This window comes from Lichenostomus cassidix, chromosome 4 (assembly GCF_008360975.1).
Source record: "Lichenostomus cassidix isolate B80296 chromosome 4, HeHo_3.0, whole genome shotgun sequence".
In the NCBI taxonomy this organism is placed as follows: domain Eukaryota; kingdom Metazoa; phylum Chordata; class Aves; order Passeriformes; family Meliphagidae; genus Lichenostomus; species Lichenostomus cassidix.
Genome location: NC_139484.1, coordinates 16983231 through 17007321, shown reverse-complemented (window position 1 = coordinate 17007321; position 24091 = coordinate 16983231). Strand labels below are relative to the sequence as shown.

The following is a 24091-nucleotide window of genomic DNA, read 5'->3' as shown; positions in this document are numbered from 1 at the left end:
CCATAAGTGTTCAGCTATCTGTACTGGTGTGGAGTAGCCAGCCCAGACAAGGTTTTCACTGGCAGCAAAGCAGAGCATTTAAACACAGCTATCTGTCCAGCCTCGTGGTCTCAGGAAACACAAGCAGTAAGATATAAAGGCCTGTTTTAAAATGTTGTGTCTTTTAAAACCTTTGTTCATACTCATCCCGTGCCAGGTTCTGAGAGAACAAACAGTGCTGTGCCTCACAGTGTTGCAGATATGCTGTTCTTCAGGACACTGATAACACAGGTCACTGCTCCCTCGCTTCAGAAAGCTCTGGTGTGGCTGCTGCCGCAATCAGCACGACTGCTGAGTACATTTAGGTAGCAGCTCTCCACAGAGATGCAAGAGGCACAGAAAGCAGAGGACTGGCGAGGTCACTGTTTCAACCCAGTGCTCTTTGCACGCTGCCTGAATGCAGTCCAGTGCCAGCACATGTTACAGCAGGACTGGGGCCCTGCTGGTTTTATATTCCAGCTTCAGAAAGCACACAGTGGTCCAACAATCACAGCTGATACACCAAAGATGGCTCAAAAGCTCATTTGTGCCTTCCCCGCTGATGTACTGGGCAGAGTCCTACCCCAGGCTCTGTTTCTTTAAAAGCATTCCACAGTCAATTAGCTAATAAAATGTGCTAATTAAGTATAATTTTCTTTCAATATTGACTATCCAGAGGATAGTGCTCTCTCCAGCCACTAAGCTAATCAGGATGCTTTCCCTTGCTGACCCCCAAAGCAATGTGGGTTTTGTATCTAATGGCCACACCAACGCCATCAACAATTAACTGAACACATTTGAATTGACATGATTTCGTCCTTAGTACAAATTAACTTCTCATAAATTCATTGGTAAATTCACCACACTGAAAATTAATTCCCACTAAGAACAGGGCTAAATTGTAATTTCTCCAGGAGCAGTGAGAAAAAGCCAGCAGAGATGTGCCCTGCTCTGGCAACAGATCAAACACCAGTACGTGAGCCAGAAGCTGTTGTGTTCCCGTGTCCTTCCTGGGAGAAGTTTATTAGGACTGGTTTAATTCCCCTATCCCACCACTTTATTTAGGTTTTGGAAAGGCTTTTGTGCCTCAGAAGCACTGCTATGAGTCTTGTGGGGGATCTTATCCCTCTCTACAACTCCCTGAAAGAGGTGGTAGCAAGGTGGGGGTCAGGCTCTTCTCCCAGGCAACCAGCAACAGGATCAGAGGACATTCCTCAAGCTGCACCAGGGGAGGTTCAGGCTGGACATCAGCAGGAATTTCTTCATGGAAGGGGTTCTAAATATTGGAATGGACTGCCCAGAAAGGTGGTGGAGTCACCATCCCTGGAGGTGTTCAAGAAAAAACTGAACATGGCACTCAGGGCTATGGATGGTTGACAAGGTGGTGATTGGTCAAAGGTTGGATTCAATGATCTCAGAGGTCTTTTCCAAGCTAAAAGCTGATCAGCAAAGTGCTTTTCCACAGCTTTACAGACACAGCCCATAAGGGACTTGATTGTGGTGATACTGCAGGGTGAGTATTCATTCTCATATTTGAGGGATGACGTTTTGTCTCTATCTACATGGCAAACACTTCATGGCCTTTGAACACCTCCACTGCTTTCCCTCTGTAAATGTTATAGACACAGCTCATCTAGACTGTTTGTGCACTCTGAACTTGCAGTCTAATGGCAGAACATAAAAAAATATTGCCTTCCACTAGTATGTATTTAAACCAGGGCAACATACATTGCTCCAGTATAACTCACACATCATTTATTTCACTGGTGAATAATTTTCAACAGCAAATACATTCAATATCACTGCGACTTGGGGACAATTTAGAAAGAGGCAAAACTCTGCTACATTATTTCTATTGTGAATCGTTTGTTCACCTTCTTGTCTTTGATGCATTGCTTTCATTAACTTGAAACAGTTGCAAATACCATATTTTGTTTGAAAGCATTCTTATTTCACTTTTTCTTAGGGTTTCTTTCCCCCATGCCGAAACAGGAAAATAAATAAATAAATAGGCTACAAATATGAGAGACAGCTTGCATATAAACAAATGCAAAACAAACCCCTATCCCAGGGTGAGATCCTTCACATGCAGTTCTGAACAGCCCCTCTTACTCTTCTGCTCACATGACCCTACCTACCCCTGGAATTGCAGCTCCTTGTTATGTCTCAGCTCTTAGCCCTGCAGAAGGCAGGGGCTGCAAAAGCACACCCAGGAAATCCATGAGGCAGAGAAGACCTAGGGGAAAGTCTGAACTTAGAAGCTGAAGCTGCTGCCTCTTCTCTAGCCTGTCCAGCAGATATGGCACCACAGGACTTGTCATTTATTTCTCATGTTCTCACAGGTTTTTCAAGCAGGTAGGTTCCTCCCACTCTGGCAAGGGAGATTCCCTTCCTCTCCTGTTACCCAGTGCCTGTTGGCTGTCTTTCACAAGAAGTCCTGGGACGTTTCATACACATCCATTCTGAGCAGCTCTTTGTAGCAGAATCTGTTGGATCTTAGTAAGGCCACCTGCCAACTTAGGTGTTCAAAAGCACAGGGAGTCCTGTGAAAAACCTGATGTAGATGCAGAGCACATTTACAGCCTGAGGTGATCTTGACCCTGCCATAATCAACAGACACCTGTCTTATTAATGGACATGAGGTCCTTTTCACACTAATGAAGACCCACTGGGGATTTTAGCATCTTGAGTTCCTTGAATGAACATTAAGCCCACATGAGTCTGCTGGTGAACACCAGGTTAACACTGGAAATTAGTCTGTTCTTCAGATAAAAAACATTAATATAAAGTTTAAAGTGATGTAGGAGCAGTTTTAAACCCAAAACTACTGTGGCATCTTCTATGTACAGTTAAGTAGGCTTTAATTCCTCGTTTTCCCTAAGACTGGATATTCTCTAGGGCCTGGATTACTTCTATAGAGCCTTCTACTGTAATTTTCTCAGTTGAGCCATGGGCACTAATATAAGACACATTGTAAATAATAACAGGCAATTCTGGTAAAAAAATTTGATGTTTTTCATCTAGACCTGTCAATTAAATCTACTGCAAAGTCAAGAAAAGCAAAGAATCTAGCTATGAAATTTCCTTTTCTTAATGAGGCATTTAAATAGCATCTCACATTTGTTCTCCAATTGTTTACATAGGATGTCATTTGTGATGCATTGTTAGAGCCCTGTAAATCTCAGCTGAGAAAAATATCCCAGGGAGCAGAGGGGGACAGTTCTGCTTCAAGCTACAACTCAATAGATTTGCTGCCTTTTCTTTATTATGTTACTCATCTGAAATGATATCTGTAATCCTGCTAATGAAATGCAATAACAGCAGATGCAGCAGCTGTCAAAAAAAAAGAGAAATAATGTGAATTTTCATTAAATTTTTTGAGTTGATCTTCCCTTTTTCCATTGCTGATTTAAATATTGCTGGTTTTCTGAAGGTCGTCTTATTTCTATAAGGCTTTAATGAATCCTGGCTTTTGTGTTTTAGAACCCTCTGGTTCAATAGGTCATTAAACATATATTTAAGTCATTCTTTGTCCCAAATGTTTCTTACAGGATCACAGCCAAAACAGACAAAAGATTCCCAAGGTGGATGAAAGGCAGGTTAATTATTCTTATTTTATAGAATAGAAAATGAAGCTCAAAAGGGAGAAAGTGTCTAGCACAATACTCACCCCTGTCAATAGCATGACTCCCATCGGTCAAGTCTTAAGGATCTAAGTCTTAAACATCACATTCATTTCAGTGTTAATCAGGAGACTTCAAAAGTCCCAGGGGGCCTTCTGGCTTTTCTTATTATCTTTAGAAGACCAAAATGCTTTAAAAATCTGACTCTGAAAGTCTTGCTTAAGTTTCTATCTGCCCTGCTTCTAAATCAGCTGGGTGAGCCAAACCTCCACCATAGTTTCCGAATTTAATATATAATGGAAATGCTCCTGTAACCATGTGTATATTTCAAAAAGCAAAACTTCATGGGTGTCTGATCAGATGCTTTTCAGACTGCTTTAGTGCCTCTTTCTCCACAACTCGTAATGAGATTCAAGTGCTCAGCAGAGAAATGAGCTGCAGATGCCTGGTCTGGTGCTTGCTCTCACTGTTGTTATCTCAGCACCCCAGCTAGAAATGTCCAAATGCAAAATCTGGGCCTTGGCAGTGTCAAGAGACACATGAGTTGGGCTTGAATGGGAGGCTTATGACCACAGCTCAGGATGCACAGCAGTGTCTGTGAAGGGCACAGAACCTTCTGGAGGGTGTATGCAAAGGGCTCCATGCATTGTCTGTCCCTTTTGGAAAATAGCCAGAATTGTTTTTCTGTAACTCCAACACAGAAAGGGGTGTGGGCTTTGTGGTGGCTGAGTATGAGGTAAATCTTCATTCACTTTGAAGATGAAAATCATAAGGCTAACTCAGTTTGGCTTCTCCTCTCTTTTAACAGTGTTAGGTCAATGATGCCATTCTAATTTCCTGACTGGCTGTTGCAAAGAAGTGGAAAAAAAAAATTCCCAGCTTTCACAGGAGGGCTTAAATTATTTTGACAGCCAAGCCATAAATTCAAGTCCCACGAATCTGACCGTGTGATTCGGCCAGCAGACAGTCTCCTGTATTTTGGATAGAGAGATTTGCGCAGATATGTCACAAATAAGCTGAGAGGAGGTCATCCTCCCTGCACAGGATAGAAATTAAGCTGCTGGACAGACTGGTCTTGTGGCTAAAGCCCCATGCAAAGGCAAGAATTTGGGTCCCTGTTGTGACAGAAATGTTCTGCACAGGCAGGAAGAAATTTACTTATGGATGAGATCTCTGATTGTGAGCTGGGAAGGAAGAGGGTAGCAACCAGGCTGAGTTCTGTGGCAGGAGCTGTTGCTTCCTTCGTGCTTAGAGCTGGGAAGCAAAAAGTACAGGATTTCAGAATATGCAAGCCTCACTGTGGCAGTAACAAGAAATTCAGGGAGTTCCTAATAAACTGGGTTGTATTGACAGGCATAGAGAAGTAAAACGATCTTAGAATTGTGTCATTTGAGGGATACTGAAATTCATCAAAAAGTAGTGTTCTATTGATCTCTGCTGTGTGGCTAAGACAAAAAAAAAATAAGTTATAAATATAAGGTGGAATAAATACCATGTTTCCTCCTAATCTAGTAATTTCCATTTACAAAGTCAACACAGATGAATAAGCAATTTACACTGATGAAATCACTGTACTTCTTAGTGCCCATTTGTAATAACTGCCCATCCCCAGTGATTCGCCTTTATTGTGTAATTTCCAATTCAGCTGTTATGAATGCAGAGAGGGCAGAATCTATTGAAAACAATAGCTGGATGTGACTGCCAACCCAATATGCTCTGAGAATCTGTACTGGGGACGTAATGCTGGGCCTCTGAGCTCTGCAATCAGACGCCTGCACAGCACAATATTGTCTGTCCTTTCAAAAACTCCTTCATATATGGATTCTGGGCTAGTGTGAACTACTTAGGTCACAATCAGGGAGGAAGGAGCTTGAGATCTGATAAAATCTATAGACTTTGTAGCTACCTTTCTGTCCAGGGAGTGCATCCAGCTCAAGGTGATTCATGGTGGGATCAGATCATTGCCCTCTTTCAAAAATTTTGGCCTTCTCAAAGCCTGATCTCCTAATATAGGACAGAAGAAAGATCCCTCTGGAAAGGCTCTGTGCCCTAGATATAACTTATTTGGGTCTCTTTAGTTTGTGACACAAATGGCTGATTGACAGGCCAAGACTATGAAGTCAACTTTGCAGAGCCATAAATAGCATAATTCAGCTTCTCCGAGTCCCCAGCAGATGTATTCATCAGGCACATGAGTCTCTGCAGGCATCAAAATTGACAGATTTCATTAACTTTCTGCAACCTGAGAATCCAGCTGTAATAGACAGTGTGGAGAAATCAGAGGGACTGCAGGTTCTCAGCAAGACTGTGTTATCAGACAGTCCTGATTATACAGAGCCGGTAGGGAAGGACTGGCTTAGCAGTCGCCGCTCTCCCTGGTACTGCTCTTAATGACTAATCCCCACAGCATCCTCTCTCACCTCTCTGAGCCTAGCAGTTTAACATCGCAGCCAGCCTCCAGAAGGGAATTACATGATGCAGTACTGTGCTCCTTTCCAGCAACAGCTCTGCAGCCTGCTCTTGTGTGTCAGCACAGGCCTGGCAAAATGCAGTTATTCCTTATGCCCTTGCTGTTGGAATCATGCTGCTAGATCTCAGATCTGCTTAAAACCAGAAAAGCTGCCCATTCAGAGCATGAAAAGCCTTAGCAGCCTTTTCAGAAAGGAGGAAAGAAAGAGGACTTCCTCCACTAAAGAATTAACTTTAGTACTTCTTGTTCCTTGAGCTCACAAAACTTGCAGTGTGATTTCTGAGCAATGAGAGATTCTCCTCCTTGTTCTTCACCCTGTCAGAGTGACTTCTGCTGTTCTGCAGGGCTGCCAGTTCTCCTGTGGCTTCTGGGGAACACGCAGGGTGAGAGCAGCAGATAAAACCTGGCAGATGAATCCTAACACACTGCCCTGCTCTAAGGAGGCTAAAGGAGAGATTGGTTCCATCATGAAGGAATTGGTCTCTTTTTCCTTTTCCTCTCTCTCAAGAAAAGCAACATAAAATATTTCAGCAGCATTCCAGGGAACATAGCTCCCAGGATCACTATAGAAATACCTGTAAGGAGCAGTTATAAGATGGTATAGCAAGGTTCTGAAGTGTCATATTGTTCAGAAATTATGCTGTTTATTCTTGAGTGCCATCTACTGACAATTTCTGTCTTAATGATTTGCTTTCACTGATATTGCTTATTTTAAATGCCCTCTATAACTCGCTAGCTTAGATGTTCCTTATTTCATGAGCACTTTATTTCTCTCTGCAGACCAGGTTACCCTTGATACGAAGTTTTCAATTCTCTCTTGGAGTTCCCTTCTTCCTTCCACCCATCACCAGGCTTTCTTCCTTCTCTGCCTGCTCCTTCTGCCTAGGGGGCAATTTCTGGCCTCCCTATCTCACCCATCTGGCTTCAAACCATAGCTCCAGTTGTGCTGTCCCCCTTGTGCAGGAGGTTTCCTCCATCAATTTCTTACAGTACTGCTGAGATCTTATTTCCCCATTTCCTTTCTGTTCTTCTTCTTCTTTCAAGAGCTTTTTCAGCAACTTTCATGCAGTAACCTTGAAAATATTTAATGATCACCGACTCCACTATATTACCTGTTCTGGAAGTATTTTATTTTAGTTATGTGATACTTGAATTAGCATTATTATTACAGTTCTTCATTTTCTATCTGTAAGATTTCCTCCCCCAGCAGTCCAATACATTTTGCAAAGATAAAAATAAATTAAAGGTGAAAAGTTATTGCCAAGGACAAGAGCTCTGGAAGTTTAGCCTACAAGGTATTTCTTTCTCCATTGAAAACATAATCTGTATAGATAAAGAAAATGCCAGGTACCTAACTCATTATAAGCAACTGAGAAAATGGGTCAAGAGACTTCTTTTTTATACACTTAGTTTTTGGCTTGGTTCCATCTCTGCCAGCTAGCCAAAGGAATGAGAAAAAATCTAGTAAAATCTCCTAGTGCAGAGCACCAATTTAATTGAGGCTTCCTTGCCCATGCCTCAGACAACACAGCGTGATGGCCAGTGACACCCTGACACTCAGCTGCCACTCAATTTCAGGCAGAAAATATCAAGTTGCAGAAGTGTAGACATTTGTCCACAACACACTTACATTGTGGAACTCCCTCCCAGAGGATTTTGCTGAGGTCAAAACTGTAAGTAGGTTTAAAAAGGATTAGACAGATCCATGGTGGGCAGGTGTGATGTTTGCTATTAAGTGTGACAGCCTGGCTCTAACATCTGTTACAGAAAGTCCCTGCAGAGCTGATGGCTGGAGGGAGGTGCAAAAAGAAATCTGCTGTTCTGGGCTGACCCCAGTTGGTGCTGCCCATCACTCCCATGGGCAGTGGCTACAGCAGCCAGGGGAGATTCAAAACAGCTTCAGTCTGGACAACGGCTTTGAATTCCCATGAAAATAGCAGTTTGTCTTAAATGGTTATTCTCCACTAAGATCCCTGAACCTCCAGTGATAAAACTGGGATTGCCCCCCTGAACTCAATGCCACAAAAAGCACAGGGTCAGGTTTTGCTGGGGTTTTTTCAGTAGAGACAGTTTTGCTGCAGTGAGGGCTGAGGAGTATTTCACCATTTGTTCCTGGACTTCTAAATCCCTTTTCTGCCTTCTGTATGAACATAGATCCAAACTAATATTTGACTAACTTAGAAATTACTTAGCAATAAGATGGCGAGTGTCACTTGCATGTCATTTGTTTTATTTTAATGATTAACAGCCTGTGCTGCAATTCATAATTCAGTCTTTTTCCTCCTTTCTTAAATCAGACAGCAAAACCTGATCAGTGACAGAGATGATGCTCATGAAATTGCTGCAGAGGGGTTCCTCTCACTGAAGGGCTGACAAGATACCAGCTGAGGAGAAAGCTTAATTGCATGGGTGATCAAAGCAGAATGTATGAAGACAGGGAGACTGTAAGGGGGTGTGCGTAGGAGTGTGTTTTAATGAGAGATTATAGGGGAACATGTGAGTCTGGCACACACAAAATGACAGAAATGAATGCATGAGCTAGTACAAAATAGCATGCTAACCAAAGGCATCCACAGATCAGCTTCAGCCCCTTCTCAGCCTTTGCTGAAGAGAACTGTATTCTATTAGCTGTTGTCCTACTAACTATACAAAGAGAAAAAAGTGAAGGTTTGATCTTTGCAACTGGGAGAGGAGGAGGAGGGGGGGAGAACCTCATGAGACAACAACATCCAGGCTGAACTGGAAAAGGGAGATCAAAGCAACGAGCTGAAATGAGAAGAAAGGACACAGGACACTGATACAGTGTACTCCCGGGAATGGGAGGAATGGACGTAAAAAACTGAGAACTGAAAAAGCACTGAAGGCACTTGCCAGCCCTTCCATGTGCTGTAAAACACTGCACTGCTAGAGGTTTGCTTCATGATGTGTACTGGGCTTTGTTGTATGCTTACTGTCTTCCTTTATACTCAGCTCCACTTACATCACTGGGACTACCTGAGGAGTAAGATGCCTTTTAATATCAAAACAGGTGCCATTAAAATGGCTCATACACAAACCTGCATCATTTTAGCCCTAATCCATTAAAAACTTCATTACAGTTATATTGGCATAAACCTCTGGGCCAATGTTCTCCAACTGATTTAAACTGCATCAATATAAATCCAGTTTCAATTGATTTAAGAGATTGTAGGCAGAAGTGCACTGCATCTGACAAACTGATGGGAGGACGTACCCTTATTGAAATATTAAAACTTATGCACTCGATCTTTTCATATTCAGCAGTGTGGCTTTTGAACTTTTGCCATTTTGTATTTTACAAGCCCTTGCAGGGAAGGAAAATAAGTAACTTTAGAGCAGTCAGGTTAACAGCCTTTCGCTTCATCAACTGAACCAGAGTGCAACCACAGATGCCTTAAGCTTTAGTGTTTTATAAAATTCTAAGGACAGAGGAGAAGCATAATGCTTTTTCTACTTACCCTACTCTGAACTCAAGCATATTAGTGGCTGACAACCTTTTTTTTTTTTTTTTTTTTTTGCAAAAGGCATTTAGCCTTTAGTTGAACACACACCCTTTTTTTGTAAAAATAATGAAAGCTCAGTATCTAAGATGTCACCCACTAAACCAGGCCACTCAGGGCCCAATCCAACCTGGCCTTGAACCCTTCCAGGGATAGGACATCCACAACTTCTCTGGGCAACCTGTGCCACTGCTTCGTCACCCACACCATAAAGATTTTTTTCTCTATATCTAACCTAAATCCAGATGTTATTTAATCACTCTGAATTCAGGTTTCCCACTACAGGAGCTTTTTAGTCCACATGGTCAGCTTGAATCAGTCTATTGTTATTGAAGTTTATCCAATATAACACTGGGAGAACAAATGCAGTACTGGTCTTGAATTGACACAGTGTAATGTTAAAAACAAGATAAAAACTATTGCCCCTCATGTGCTGGCAGTGATAAATTATGCAGTTCTCTCCTTCCAGTCTCTCCCATCTGCAGTAACTACAATAGAACCTTAGTTCAAACACTGTTCTTATTGAGCACTGGAGCTGTCAAGCCATCCTCAGCTTTTGTGTGAGACTCATGAAAAATAAATTTGACAATTTTTCTAAGTGAAAGGCCTCTAACCATGCCTCCAGCCTGGTAGCCATAGTACTTACATGCTTTGTGAAATTTGTGTTTCACATCAAGAATGGTAGATGCTGGTGGTACCTGGAAAAGAAAGCAAAATGCATGCAGATTAATTTTTCCTTCTTCTTTGCTCTGGGATCTCTTCTCCACTCCTCTAATGAAGAGATGCTTACATTTATCTGTAAGTTCTTCAGGCTAAAATGAAACAAATCAGTAAATTTGCTTTCACAGGTTGGTATGTTATTAGGGACTGCCCATTTTTGACTTATACATTACCTGGAGCGCCTCTGCTTGGAGATGGAAGGGTGAAATCACAAGGGTCATAGAGGGAAAGCTGCTGGCCCTGCTTGATGCAATAATTGCCCCCAAGATCAAACCAGTGGGAAAACTCGAAGGGTTTAGCTTTAAAGCTGGGTTCAAGCGTGCTGAGTTCCATCTCCTAGAGACACAAAAGGGTTTTCTGGAGAGGCCAGTAGCAAAAGTGGGAGGTTCTGTCCTTTCTGCCTGAAATGAGTTCCTTTCTGCATGCTTTTGTTCATGTGCACTGTAGCAATTCAGGTGTCACTGTGTTAGAGGGCAGTCTGGAGGCTTTTTAGTCTCTATTTTATTATATATACTGTTTTCTTAATATACTTTGTACAAATTAACTGAGAAACACAGAATTTTATAGAGTGAAAGATTTGGATTTACCTTGTGTTTACAAGGAAAGGCAATGGGACTCTTGAGGAAGTAGCATGTTGAGCTACTTACTAGTGGATTGTGACAATAACCATGCAAAAGAATAGAGAAGAATATAAGAAACTATCCTAGTAGAGATCAGTCAGCACCTTAACATAGGTTGTTTTGTTGGAAAGATTGAGTTTGGAGAAATACTAATGCAACAAAATAAAATTGCTGACTCTAAAGTAACAAATCAGTGCAGAAAGAAAAGTTTACTCTTATATAATTTGACACTCCACGCAAATATACAATAAATATGCCATTAGTACTTATGAGTAACCCAACTTTCTTCCAGTAATAATAGGAACAGGCAGAGAGCTCAATACAGATTTCAGTGATCTAAAGATATAAAATGACACCTGTGCTAAAAGGTAGTAAAGTACAGATTTTTTTCCTAGCTTTTTCTTTGGGTTTAGATGAGAACACTTTATTTTCCACAGTTACAGAGGGTTTTACTGGGCATTGAAAAAGTCCTTATTTGCAGAAAGTGCTGTAAGTGAAACTCTACTTAAACCCTGACTTGTCCCTCTGATGTGGCTGCTAAGCAATGCTGATTCCACCCAAATCAAAGCCTGGGCTCCTTGAAATCAAGAATTGCCCTTTCCCTGTCCCCAGCATCTGTGTTGACCCAAACAATGCTGAACAGTACTAGTCCAGGCAAGAGAAATTGCCCTTGGAGTCCCTTCCTAGCTACAGGGAACAATAGAAGAAGCCATTTTATCTTTCTTAGCTCAAAAAGGAAAGAAATATTTGATCTGCATTTATTGCACTTAAGCCATTCCATGCAGCACCCAGTAGAACAGCACATCTCCATAGTCTCCACGTGCCTTTTCTTGCCTTGTGTGCATCCTCTGTGTACTTGAATGCTGGAGCTGGGGGAGTTATGTTCTCAAAACCTCTAAAAATGTCTGAAATTGCTTTCTCATACTTTGCAATCTCACCCCTGTGAGGCCTGGAGCCCAGAACCCATCAGATATGGACACAAGCGCCGTTAGCTGGCAACAACTATTCAGCACACAAGACTGCAGACCAAAATCTGTTGTGTGTCCTAGCACAGGGCAGATGTGCAGGCATTCAGAGCTGGCACTGACAGCTGAAGGACAGGGATGGTCTTTTCCAGTTTGATGGAGGATGATCTGGCTTTCTAAACACAGTATAAGCCACATTACTGCAGGGTCTGCATCCCCACAGGAGATCAGCATCTCACCATGATGGGTTCTGGGATAGAGTAGCTAGGGCCAACCCATGCTGTGGAGAGCTGATCATCTGATTTAGTCAAAGAAAGATGAGAAACTGTAAAGTTTAGCATACTTGAATAGCACTGCTGGCTCAAAACAGAGCCCAGGGTCTCCACCTCCAGCCCTCCTGAGTATGTTTTGACTTCAGGGCAGAGCTGCTCTCAATCTGTTCAAAATGTCTAGTTCAGCCTTTGTTAGCAACTCTACCTCTACATCTCTACCTTTTTTCTGCAACTCTACCTTTTTTTCCATCCTGAGACAATCACTGCTTTCTCCCCTCCAAACCGTGCTATGGCAGCTTCTAAAAATATTAATCTAAGCTAGTGTTTTAGGTCTACCTGTAGAGCCATCCACATGCCTTAGGTGTTTAAAAGTTACAAAGTGCTCCCAATGTCCTGCTGCAGCCCAGGAACCAATGAGTGTGTCCGTGGGGTGTGATGTGCAGTACCACACATCACTGCCCACCTTCCAAGGCTGCCACTCACACAGCAGAGGTGCAGCTGGAAGGGCTGTGCTCTGTGGGACACCCCTGAGCCAGGCAGAGCTCATTAGCAGGAGCACTGCTGTGTCTGGCTACATCCAAGCTGCTTGGCCAGAGCTGCTTTCAGCCCTGCCAGCTCAGATCCCGAGATGTGCTGGGCTGGTGAGTCGCAGGCTGGCAGCTCTGAGCAGGGAAGGGGCCCAGGGAAGGCATGGAGCACACATCCAGCCAGGAGGGCAGCAGGACACTTGGTTTATGAGCCAGCTGGCTGGGAGAAGGACCCTTCCACCCTTCCACTTGAGACAAGCTACACAGATAGCCAGCTGAAAAATGACACAAATACTTTCCCCCTTCAGAATGGGCTGTGACATAGAAGAATCGCAGTGTCCTTTCCCAGGCAGAATAATGAGGCTAGAGCCACAAAAGAATGAAATACATTTTTTTATGATCTGGATAATTCTGTGTCCTTTTTTAAAGACCCCATAAAACAACCAGTGAAGTTATAGTTTCTAATATTGATCAATGAGAAGATGGATGCTGAGACACCAGCTTACTACTAAGAGTGTCCTCTTCGTAGACCATTAATTATCTTTTGTTCTTTTCATTGTACATCAATACAAGCTAAGGAATTGTAAGGACTGGGAAAGCATTTGCTCTTATTACCCTTTGTGCTAACTGAATAAAACACCCTGGAATATTTCACTGTAATTATTAGTCTTACTCTCCTTTCATTCTTCTGAATTATTTCTGAAAGTGTTATAACCCTTTCTTTCCTTTATTTCAGCACTTTTCAAATATGCAACAGGAAAGCAGAGTGAGAGACCACCCTTAGTTTGCTTAAAACAAGATGGATTTCTGCTCTTATTTGGTATGTACCTTCTATAGTCTGATGGTCAAGCCAGTTTTTCCCTACAACTTCTTAACTTCTAGTATAACACCCAATTTAAAGTATAGTCAACTTTCTAATAAGTGACTATCGTGTAAGGTTCAAGACTACTTTCTCTTGAAAAAAAAGTTATGAATAAATGCATATTTTGCAGCTCTGGGTTGCATTCATTACACTTTTCATTCAGAAAAGATGGTTTTAAAATGTCAAATCCTGGTTTTCCTGTACCTTCACAGCCAGAAAACTTTCACTTTTCCATTTGAGGAAACTTTTCATCTATAGGAATTCAAGAATTAAAGGACCTTCTGGGTCACCCATACCAGTTCTATTCTTCCTTTAGACACCAATGCACAAAGCACCACATTTCTTTTTAAGATTTAAAGTATCAGTATTTTATGTTATGACTCAAGGGAGAGCAATAAGTGGAAGATATTAAGGGAACTTAATACTGCCTTTTGTGAGTGCAAGCTAATCAGATAGTTATTCACTTTCATATCTCTTTCACATTTATAAGTCAAGGAATTATGCCAGATCTGGTGATCTGAATGTAATTGCATCACACACTCCTTGCACTAAAGAACTATTGTAGGGGTTAGAGGTCAGCAGAATATCAATAAGAACTTGAATAATAGAATTTCAGCACATAAGTAATCTTTCATTCAACATTTGCCTTTGAATATTTTTTTCTCTTTGTGACATGTCAGTACCACTGCACTGCTGAGTCACCTACTTCTCAACATGCAGTCATTTTCCATAATTGCAGAAATTCAGAAATTCTGCCACTCCAGCTGCTCATTAACCACAGCCCCATCTTCAGCCAGGGTAAATTTGTTCCAAAGGGTGAAATCAGTTTATTGCAGCTGAGGATCCAGCTGCAAAACAGATAACCAACTAATGGGAAAGCCAGGCAATTTCCAAATTCACCACTCAACAAATACTACATAATTACTGTTTTTGCTCCCTGTCCTTGTTTAGGCACCATGCTGTATTATCAGAAATCAGCAGCATTCCACAGAAAGTTAATTAGAGAAACACCTGTTCCAATTGATCTCCATGTTTTGTGAATTTGACTTCCAGATCAGATTGGCTCTTCTTATTGTCAGTTTTCAGACAGAATTGAAAACTGGGTACTGTTTTGCTCTAACCTTTCCCAGTGTGTCCCACGCTGCTCTCTTGGTGAGCCAGTGTGCTGATCATGCCCAAAGAGATATAAATAAATGAGCTCACCATGGAAATGGCATAGAGGTAACTACATATAGACAAGTGTTGTCAGCAGCCACACAAAGGCTTTATATAGAATCCAGTATTTCACTCAGTAGACTGCAGTGAAGTGCCCACCAAACAACTAGCTCTGATCTCAATCCAGTCTTTCCAGAAACAGGAGATATTCCAAATTACGGTTTTAGCTGAAGTAGTTTCCAGTACATGTACGTAAGCAGAGGGCTCACTGAGCAATCTTCTAGATTATTATCTGGTCACATGAACCTTGGCATATGAGATAATCTAACTGACTAATATTTCCAGTGATTATGGGCCAAATTAGCTAAGAATACACATAACCACATGCTTACTGCGTGCAGTCATGTTGATTTACACCAGCCAAGTTTGTCTCTAAAGATGATTAATTGTTTTTGTACTGCTAGCTAGGTACTTGTATTAAAAAAAAAAAAATAATAATCTCACTTTGCAAGAAATTGCCTGAAAAAGTGTCAGGCACTAAAAACAGCTTTTTCTCTCCCTGCTAAAGATGAGAGTGGAAGTAAAGAGGGTGTAATCCATTGGAATTACAGACAGAGGGTGTGCCAGCAATCCCTCAGTTTACAGAATTCAACATGTACAGCTATTTCTGAGCAAATCTGACTAGAAATGGTACATCCCCTCATGCCCTCTTGACCTTTTATTAAGGGGAGTTGAGTAAGACTACTGTATACCTCAACAGAACCTGTCAGGAAGCCTCTGTCACAACACTTTTCTACCAGAGAAATGGGATTGTTCTGGCAAAACTCTGGGTGTGTAAATTTGCGTTGACTTTAAATTTTAAAAATGGAATAGATTTTTTTTTTTTAAAAATCTGTTTCTGACACATGCTGGAAATTCATTTTGTTGTGTTATTTTCATTACTTTTTATTTCTCATCTGCATGGAACTTTCATTACTTTTGCGTTATTTTATGACACATCTATCATGATAGTGCAAAATAATATAACACATGGCTCTCGTGTCATTGAAAATAACCCAATAGGAAATAATATGCAAATAAATGCACTATTAAGTTATAAAATAAATTGAACTTGAAATATTTATTGTGTCATAACAGATTGAAATATTGCAAAATTAATTTGTAGTGCAATCTTTCCCAAATTCTACCTCATCAAAAATTCAAGACTCATTTTTTTTCCCACTGTCATTTTCAAAGAAAACATCATTTGGGATATGCACTTAACAAATTATTTGACCCAAAAAAAAGTAATATAAAACACAAATAATAAAATAAGCTTTAAAATAAATATTATTTTATTTTATTATAAATAAATATAGCAATATTTTCTCAAATAAAATATAAATCATAAAGAATAATAAAGAATAATAAAGAATAATTTTGACCCATACTTCTCAGGAAGAAAGTGAGGCTTAGGCTGGGGTTTATGTTTTTGTTTGGATTTTGATTGCCAGTTCTAGCACAGATAAAACATATGGCTTAGCTGTGGAACCTCTGAATTTGTCTTCCCTTTTCAATCAACTGTCTGTATATATTTTTATTTGCTTTTTTGTATCTACACAGACTGCTAAAATTTAAAATCAAGAAGTGCATCCAAGAAACTCAACTAATCTTTAGTGCAGGATGGTCACAAACTGCATGAAGTAAAAAAAGCCAAAAGATCAACCAATTCAAAAGAAAAGTCACAGAAGAACATATTTTGGCAAAACAAGTGGTTCTATGAGTAGCAGGGCTAATAAAGCAGGTCCATGAAGGGGAGCTGGAAGCTGAGAAGCAGCAGAAAGGAATGGGAAGCAAGGGTGATATGAGAACAAGCAGGCAGCATCGGGTCTGTTAGAAATCCAAGTACTTTTCATTATTCAGTACCAAGTGCAAGGAAGACATGCTTGCTGTACTTCTGGCAGAGATTCTCTGACTGCCACAATTGGTTCATTTGAAGCACAGGAAATGTAGCTGTTAAGAAAGAAAAGCTTGCATTTTAAGGACTTTTTAAAATCCAAAATTGCTTAAACATAGGCAGATATAATGATAGCATGAATATATACCGCTGGGTATTTATAGATCCATGACTACATGGCTCAGGTGTTTTGTGAAGAATCACACGTCTGACTTCAGAAAGAACCTGAAGCATGTTCTGATGGAGCAATAAATCATATGCAGGAGTATTTTAGTGCTACAATAATGCCTACATGAGAGGCCATTATGCACCTAACTTTCCATCATGGGCTGTGCTGTTAACTATTAGGCTAATAAAACACCTACTGCTCCCTATGGTCTTGTATTGCTCCAGTGCATTCATAATTTGCAATAATCTGTGAATAATCTTTGATGCAATAAGGCAAATGTGCAGCTGGGGTAAAATGTCATAGCTTTGGTGGGAAAGAGGACATTTTCTCACTGGCTGGGAATCTGTCTCTACAGATAAAATTCTGGCAATATTCACTGCTCTGGTAACATAGCTGGCTTTTACTGCTGGCCACAATGGCTTATGTTCAGTGAGTGTCTCATGAATTTACTCTCTTGTTTTTGCTGAACTTTGAATGAAACTTTAATTTTTTTGAATCTTATTATATTTTTCTCTTTATTTCTTTCCCCAGGCTTACGCTTTTTTAAATCTAAAATAAGAGATGTACAAACCTGTCATTTAAAGGCACTTCTAAGCTTCGATTAGTATCAGCTGAAGCATTAGTCATCTGTTGCAGCTTCTGTAATTCTTTAAATTATCCCTTTACAAATGCTAAATGCCCTAAAGCCATCAGCTTCTCCCCCCTTCCCCCCTCTCTCTCTTCCAGAAAAATCAAGTATTCTCCAGGTATTCCATTTAAAAAGCCCTCTCACAGCAAGCAAGAAGTAATATGTATAGTTGTTTCTTTTCATCTGAAACTTTCTGTATAGCTATATTGACATTAAAATTATGTGAATTTCTAGCAGACCAGGAAGAAATAAGTGTCATGCATTGCTACAACAGAATTTGAATATGTTTACCTACTTTACCAAGTATAAATAATAACTGAAGAAGAAAATACTGTCATCACTTCCAGCACTGGGGGCTGGGTGTAAGATTCAATTCTTACAGGCAAGAAAACACACAGATTTTATAAATGTATTTTTTTGCAGTGCCTCCCAGCAGGAACTAGATCCCTGTTGTGCTGGATGTTGTGAAAATGTACAGTAAAAGATACCACGAAATCCTCCTTCCCAAAGGAAGTAAAAAAGGAGGACTTACACAGCAATGATGCCCTTTGGGCATCTCTGGCATCAGAGGTGGCACATCTTTAGTGATAGGTTGCTTGAATGACAAAAGTGATGATAAAAATCATCTGCATGAAATGAGGCCACTGTGGATGGTCACAGGTTCTGCTCATCCTCCACAGAGAAGAAAATATAGCCCTCTTAAGTGAAATATTAGAAGGGAAAGATTTTAGGGGGGAAAATACTTAAAATGGCCATGAAAATATTAATCTCTTTCCTGAGAGAGGATTTCTTTACTTTGCTTCCCTAGAATGAGGCTAATAGGGAGAGTCTGACATTAGAGGCAATGTTCTGGTACTGCACAGAATTCCTTTGCAGAGTTTCATTGCCTGCTTTAATGACTGCATTTGCTCACCTAAAATGAATGTGGTATGTCTAACCTCCAAGCCATGATGTGAGAAGTTATTTTTATTTGCCAGAGCTGACTGTGCAAAAGAGAGTTGGTGATGACTGTTCTCCTCGGCTGTTCACTTTCTGTGACAGAGCTGCAGCCCACAGGCAAGAGTAAGAGATTTCTGATACCAGAGACAGCATTTCTGCATGCAAATGCTGCTGACATACCACTGTAAATTCATTGTATTAAACAACAGCATTCAGGTGCTTTTCAAACAAAAAAATGCTTATGAATTCTTTCAGAGAAAGACAGGCCTTCCAGAGCAATCAGAAAAAGTCCTAATTAATTTTTGTCAAAAGATGTAGTAATATACACACTGCAATATTTCAGTGCAAGGAGTGTTGTGTATGTACAAGTGACTGGGTTGATGCATGGACTTTTGTCTATGTGAGGGTCTTTTAATTCACTTATAGTAAAAATATTCACGTGACATTTATTGTAGGTATTGCACAGCATGCCAACACTCACAAGCACATTGGTAAAAGTTCCTACAGAGTGTGTTGTCCCATAAATGTTTAACTAACACAAATCCAGTTTTACAAAGAGATTTCAATGGTAGAGAGCCCTGGGTGCTGCACGGAGAGCTGGTGTAAGGAACAGTAGGAAAGTAGCTTCCATTATCTTTGCAACACATCAAGGAAGAAGTTTTTCCTGCACATCTGAATGAGCAAGCTCTCTTCTTCAGGCTTTGGAAATGTTCTGAAAAGGACAGTCCCTGCATAGTAGCCAAAACCCGAATTTGCACCTCTGTTTACAGCTTAACTTGCAAAATTGTAGAGCACAAAACTACTGAGCTCTGAGGCTTTTGAGGGGAAAAAGCTTCCTCTGCTGGTTTCCCCAGAGGTGATTTATTCTGTAAAAACTGTTGTGTAACACTTTCTGCCTTAAAAGCAACTCATGCAAAGTTAATTACACTGCGCTATGTTTGTGGGAAAATACATTTTACTACAAGTTAATTTGAAGAAAAAAATATTATACAATGAATGCTATAAAAGAAACAGTTATGAGTTGCCTTTACAGCATTTATAAATCAAATCACTGCACATCGATAACTTTAAAACCAACCTACATCAGGCTTTTGGAACAATGTATGAGTAAAACAATTTTTGAGTAGCTATGTATTTTTCATAAGTTGTGGGTGGCAAAAAAAATGTGGGTAATTTGTTAAAAAATACAGAAAGGAATTGTTTTCTTTCATTTAAAAGACTGGATGATTTTTGCATGTTCTGCTGTTTTCTGTGGCTTTTTGGAAGCAATACAGAAGCTAAAATCCTTAGACATTTTGTGACAATTTTTAATTGAAATATTGCTTACAAGAAATCAGTAATTACATGCTTTCCTCTTTACACAGAGATAGTAATTTCATCCATACAAAGTAATAAATTGTGAGGAAAAAAGGGACTTGTAATCGTCTAGGCTCACCTGCTATTTTACACTGGACAAAGAAGAGAGTTATTCCTTGCTAAATACATCTTTAATTCATTGAGCAAGAAACCTGTATCATTCACATTTCAACTACAGAATATCTTCACACAAATGCAGTATTGGATGTGCATGTTAAAATTGAGCTGAAAATTGTCCCACAAGGCTATCACCTGTTACTTACCACCCCCTGACTATCAAAATATGGGCCAAATTTCTTGGCTAAATTTTCCTAATTATGGCTTTCAGGCAGCAGCTCTTCTAATGCCTTTGGCTGCCTCGGTAAGCACCTTCCTGCTCAGAGAATCTTCTCCTGGGCCTGCCTCCCTAGGGATCAGGGAAAGAAGGAAGGAAAACCCAGGATGCTGTCATGCAAACTGGCCCAGACACTTGGACTCTTGTCCTGTCATGGGCAGTGTGTGGAGAAGGAGGCTGCTCATACCCATCCTCAAAACTTCAGTGCCTAGTCCCAACGTACCTCCTCTGAGCATTTATATACCGATTTTAGGGACAGTTGTAGACTAAGTTTAAATTAACTTCTTCTACTTGGAGACTTCCTCTAGTTTGGGGGTATTTTGTAGAATAACTGAAAAAAAAAGGGGGGGGGGAACAAGGGAAAAAAAAAAACTGAGGAAGGTTTGTGATTCCTTCATTCCCTCCCCATCCCCCAAAATCAGAAGCCTCTTCTCCATGGCATATCACTTCAGAATTAATTTCTGTAGCAAGAGCAAATCTGGGAAAAAAAGATCTCACACTGCTATTATTTCTCTTTTAAATTCTTTAAGTAACTCACTGAAAAAGCTCATGTGCACCAAACTACTTGCATAATGTCATATCCATAGCAGAGAAAGTCCCCAGAGCAGGTTGGCAATATTAAATAAAAGGAATGATACTCCTATAAAGAATTTCATGTTCACGGTGTGCATGTGCAAAATAAACTGCCAGTGTTGCTGACTCGTGTGAATTTTACTTTAAGTTTTGCAAGATTAGGTAATTTTCCTCCAGACCTAGCTCCTGCAGGAGACACCTATGAGACCAAAGTGTCTGGGATTTTTCTCTCCTTCTGCTTCATTTCAGTATGTTTTTTTCCTGCTTTTCATGGCTGTGAAAAAGCCTGCATTATGATGTGAATGTGTCTTAAAGGCTTAAAAACCAGACAAATATGTATTTATTTTGTTCCTTGAAGTTAAAGATAAGGACTTACAAGAACCACTTCATATAAGTGAGTCATCCTTCCCAAAAGTATAAGATGAGAAAGAAAGCTGAAGGAAATGACATTATTTTCTTTTTTCAGACAGAGAATTAAATCAGAGAATTAATTGTGCTGGATTCAAAACCTTGGATTGATTCCAATTGATTTCTCAAGATACACAGCCAAACAAACCTTTTCTAAATCCCTGACACTGCACTGAGGACAGGAAATTATTTCTTGCTAAATACCGGAACTAGTTAAATGTACCATAAATTTGCAGACTTTACACAGCTCCCACTAATCTGGACAGCATTCATAGGCACATGCAAGAATCTCCTGGAAACTCAACCTGTGGAAGGAGCTACTAGTGTTTAACCACACAGCATTAAGCATTGAATCACTCTGCCAGAGTTTCTGCTAGGTGGAGAAAGAAAGAGTTCTTCTTTCTGCCATTATAACAGTTTGTCCCTTTAGAATTATTATTCTGTGAATTTTACAAAATGCACTTGCTAAATCATAATAGTCTGAACCCCAGTAATATGCAATAAGATTCTAAATACATACATTTTAAAATTTGTGGTTCCTATTTTCTCCTATTCTGACAAGCAATAATTACATGCAAATCCAAGAAATTAAGTTAATCATAACTATCTTACAAACAGAAAACAGGAATTAGAAGTGTCATGTTGGGTCTGTATGAGTTCTATTTAATTAAACAGAAAATTATGCATAATCCAGTACCAACAATCTCTTGTTTGCTCTAATAACCAACTGCAATTAAATTCACCAATACTAACAAGTGTTCATGGAAGCAAGGAACTCAACTCCTGTACCTTCAGGGTTGACTTAGGAAGGGATTATCACAGCAAATACAGGGACTTAAATTACCAGGTGAATAAGCATGCAGACACCAAATTCTTCAGGCAGTCTTGAAAATCTCAGCCTTGTACTGTACTTGTACCAAACCCTTGGTACTGTGCCAAAAATATTAAAAAAAAAAAAAAAAAAAAAGAAAAGTGCATGCTGCTGGCCATGTAAATTGAATGTACATTCCTGTTGCTGAGCAGAGACTTCAGTTGTTATTGCTGCCCTGTGTGTATTTTACCTCTGGATAAAGAGTACTTGGCAATCACCACTCCTGTTTCTGTTTTCACCACTACAGAGGTAGAGTCCATGGTTTGCAGGAGGTGTAGAAAATCTTCGGGGTCAGATAAACTCAGAATACAGATTTAAACACAGGTCTGGTATCATCCCAGCAGCATGGAAGGATTCCTGAAATGTGGCTCTTTGCCTAATGCTGTTTCTGTACTTTATTTCTTTTAATGACACTATAGGAAAGCTCAAGGTCAGAAACTTAGTCTTTCTTTTGATCAAAACCTAATTCTAAATGTATGTAGATAAGCTAACAACTATGTAAATATTACTCAGTAAATTAAGTAATGTGAACACTAACATCAAACTTGTTGTTAATAGTCATCCTACTTGTTTGACCATTTTGTGCATGTTTCTTCTTTGGCTAGATTTCAAAAAATAGCCAAAAATATTTTGCCCCATTAAAAATAAACAAATGAGACATTTACCTTTAACTAGGCACACAAATTGCAGAAAAAGCCTTTAAATTATCAAGAACACTGGAAATCTGGTAGTATTCCAGCCTGCATATTTCAAAGGCATTAAATTAAACATTTGAAGCAAACTTATCTACCTGTTCCAGCTGTTGTCAGTGAGGATAAGGGAAATTTTTTTCCTAGAAAAACAGTCTCAAAACTCTTCTGAGTTACTGAAAAATTCCATAGGCTAAATAGATTAGGATTCCCATTTTCATGGCATGCAAGAGAGCAACTCTTTCACTGAGGGACAATGAATCACAAAAACTGTGATGAAAATATTTATGAAGCATTTTTTTAGCTGTTATTTATGGGTTTGTAAACTTCCTTCCTAGCCAGTCCTCTCATCCTACTTATGCAATTTGGTTTTAGTTTATACTTTTTTTACTCACATTATTAAAACAAACAAACCAAACAAAAACTCAAAACACGTCTTTTAGATAAGACTCTTTGTTTAAAACTAATTTTTTCTTTAATTGCCAGGTCCAGTCTAATAAGCAGGGCACAGCTAAGTACATTTACATATCAGCAAGTACTCATAGCATTGCTGAGATGGTAAGCTTTACAAACGAATTAAAACTGAGTATCCATTCTGAAACAAACATGTAAGTATCATGCTCTGAAATAGACACCGTAACCTAAGTGTCAAGAGTCAGCCTAAGGATATATCCTTCAGTCCACAGAGCAGCCAGGAGGTCTAAAACAAACCAGTGTTGAATTATTTGTAAAAATCCTGGAGAAGAACAGCGCAGGGTGGTGACTAGCCAGGACTTCTTAGTGTCTCCCAGAGAAGGAATGAAAGTACTTCTGCTACTGAATAAGACCACAGCACACTGAACAGAGTCCCTGAATTGGCACCATGTGAACCAGGCACACCCCCAGCGTGCTGGAATGATCCACTCACCTTGTCCACGATGCAGATCTGCTTCTTGCTTTGCACATCGACAATTTCTACTTCAAAGTAGGTGATTTTTGAGTGTTTGAGCGCTGGTGATGGTTTGATTTGGCCAGCAGAGAGCACAAGCTGAGACAAGTTGAGCAAAGAGCGTGAGTCATTGTGAGACATGGACAAAGCTCCTCCATCGGCTGCAGGATCCCTACTGTGCTCTGGAGAGCTGGGATTCTGCCTCTTGAGCATGGTGTGAGCCAGCAGCAGCGACCGTCATATCAACAGGGACAGTTCCAGGGGAAAATGCTTCCTCCCTGCATCAGTTAAATACAGCCACACGCTGACGAGACACAAAAGGTCAAGTGGCATTCCATTTTGAGTGTGCTGTCTTATTTAGCAGGAGTGAAAACAATGGCTCTGTAATCCATGCCTATATTTAATCTGCTATCGTGATGTGCTGTATTGGTGGTGCTGCTGCTTTCTGATTTTCTTTTCTTTCATTTTATTTAAACCTGCCTTTGACACGAGTCATCCAGAGATTCCCAA

General features: G+C 40.1%; 1 protein-coding gene and 1 long non-coding RNA gene across 7 annotated transcripts in view; one reads left to right on the top strand and one right to left on the bottom strand.

The window, feature by feature from the left end:
- Positions 1 to 18705, top strand: part of LOC146437951 (uncharacterized) — a 42504-nt gene extending 23799 nt beyond the window's left edge. The window contains exons 2-3 of the long non-coding RNA XR_014851604.1: positions 13470 to 13553; positions 18461 to 18705. This is a non-coding gene — a long non-coding RNA (uncharacterized LOC146437951). The remainder of the gene's footprint in view (positions 1 to 13469; positions 13554 to 18460) is intronic.
- TECRL (trans-2,3-enoyl-CoA reductase like) overlaps positions 1 to 23858 on the bottom strand; it is a 58682-nt gene extending 34824 nt beyond the window's left edge. For 2 of the 6 annotated variants that reach the window (XM_085058059.1, XM_085058061.1), the window contains exons 1-2: positions 23561 to 23857; positions 10276 to 10327 (exon numbers count right to left, since the gene is read on the bottom strand). In XM_085058059.1, the coding sequence (XP_084914185.1) occupies positions 10276 to 10327; positions 23561 to 23794 (286 nt within the window). In that variant the 5' untranslated portion in view covers positions 23795 to 23857. Of the gene's footprint in view, positions 1 to 10275; positions 10328 to 23560 lie in introns of all 6 variants that reach the window. The other 4 variants (XM_085058057.1, XM_085058058.1, XM_085058062.1 and 1 more) reach the window with 3 other exon arrangements.
- Between the last annotated feature and the right edge of the window lie 233 nt (positions 23859 to 24091).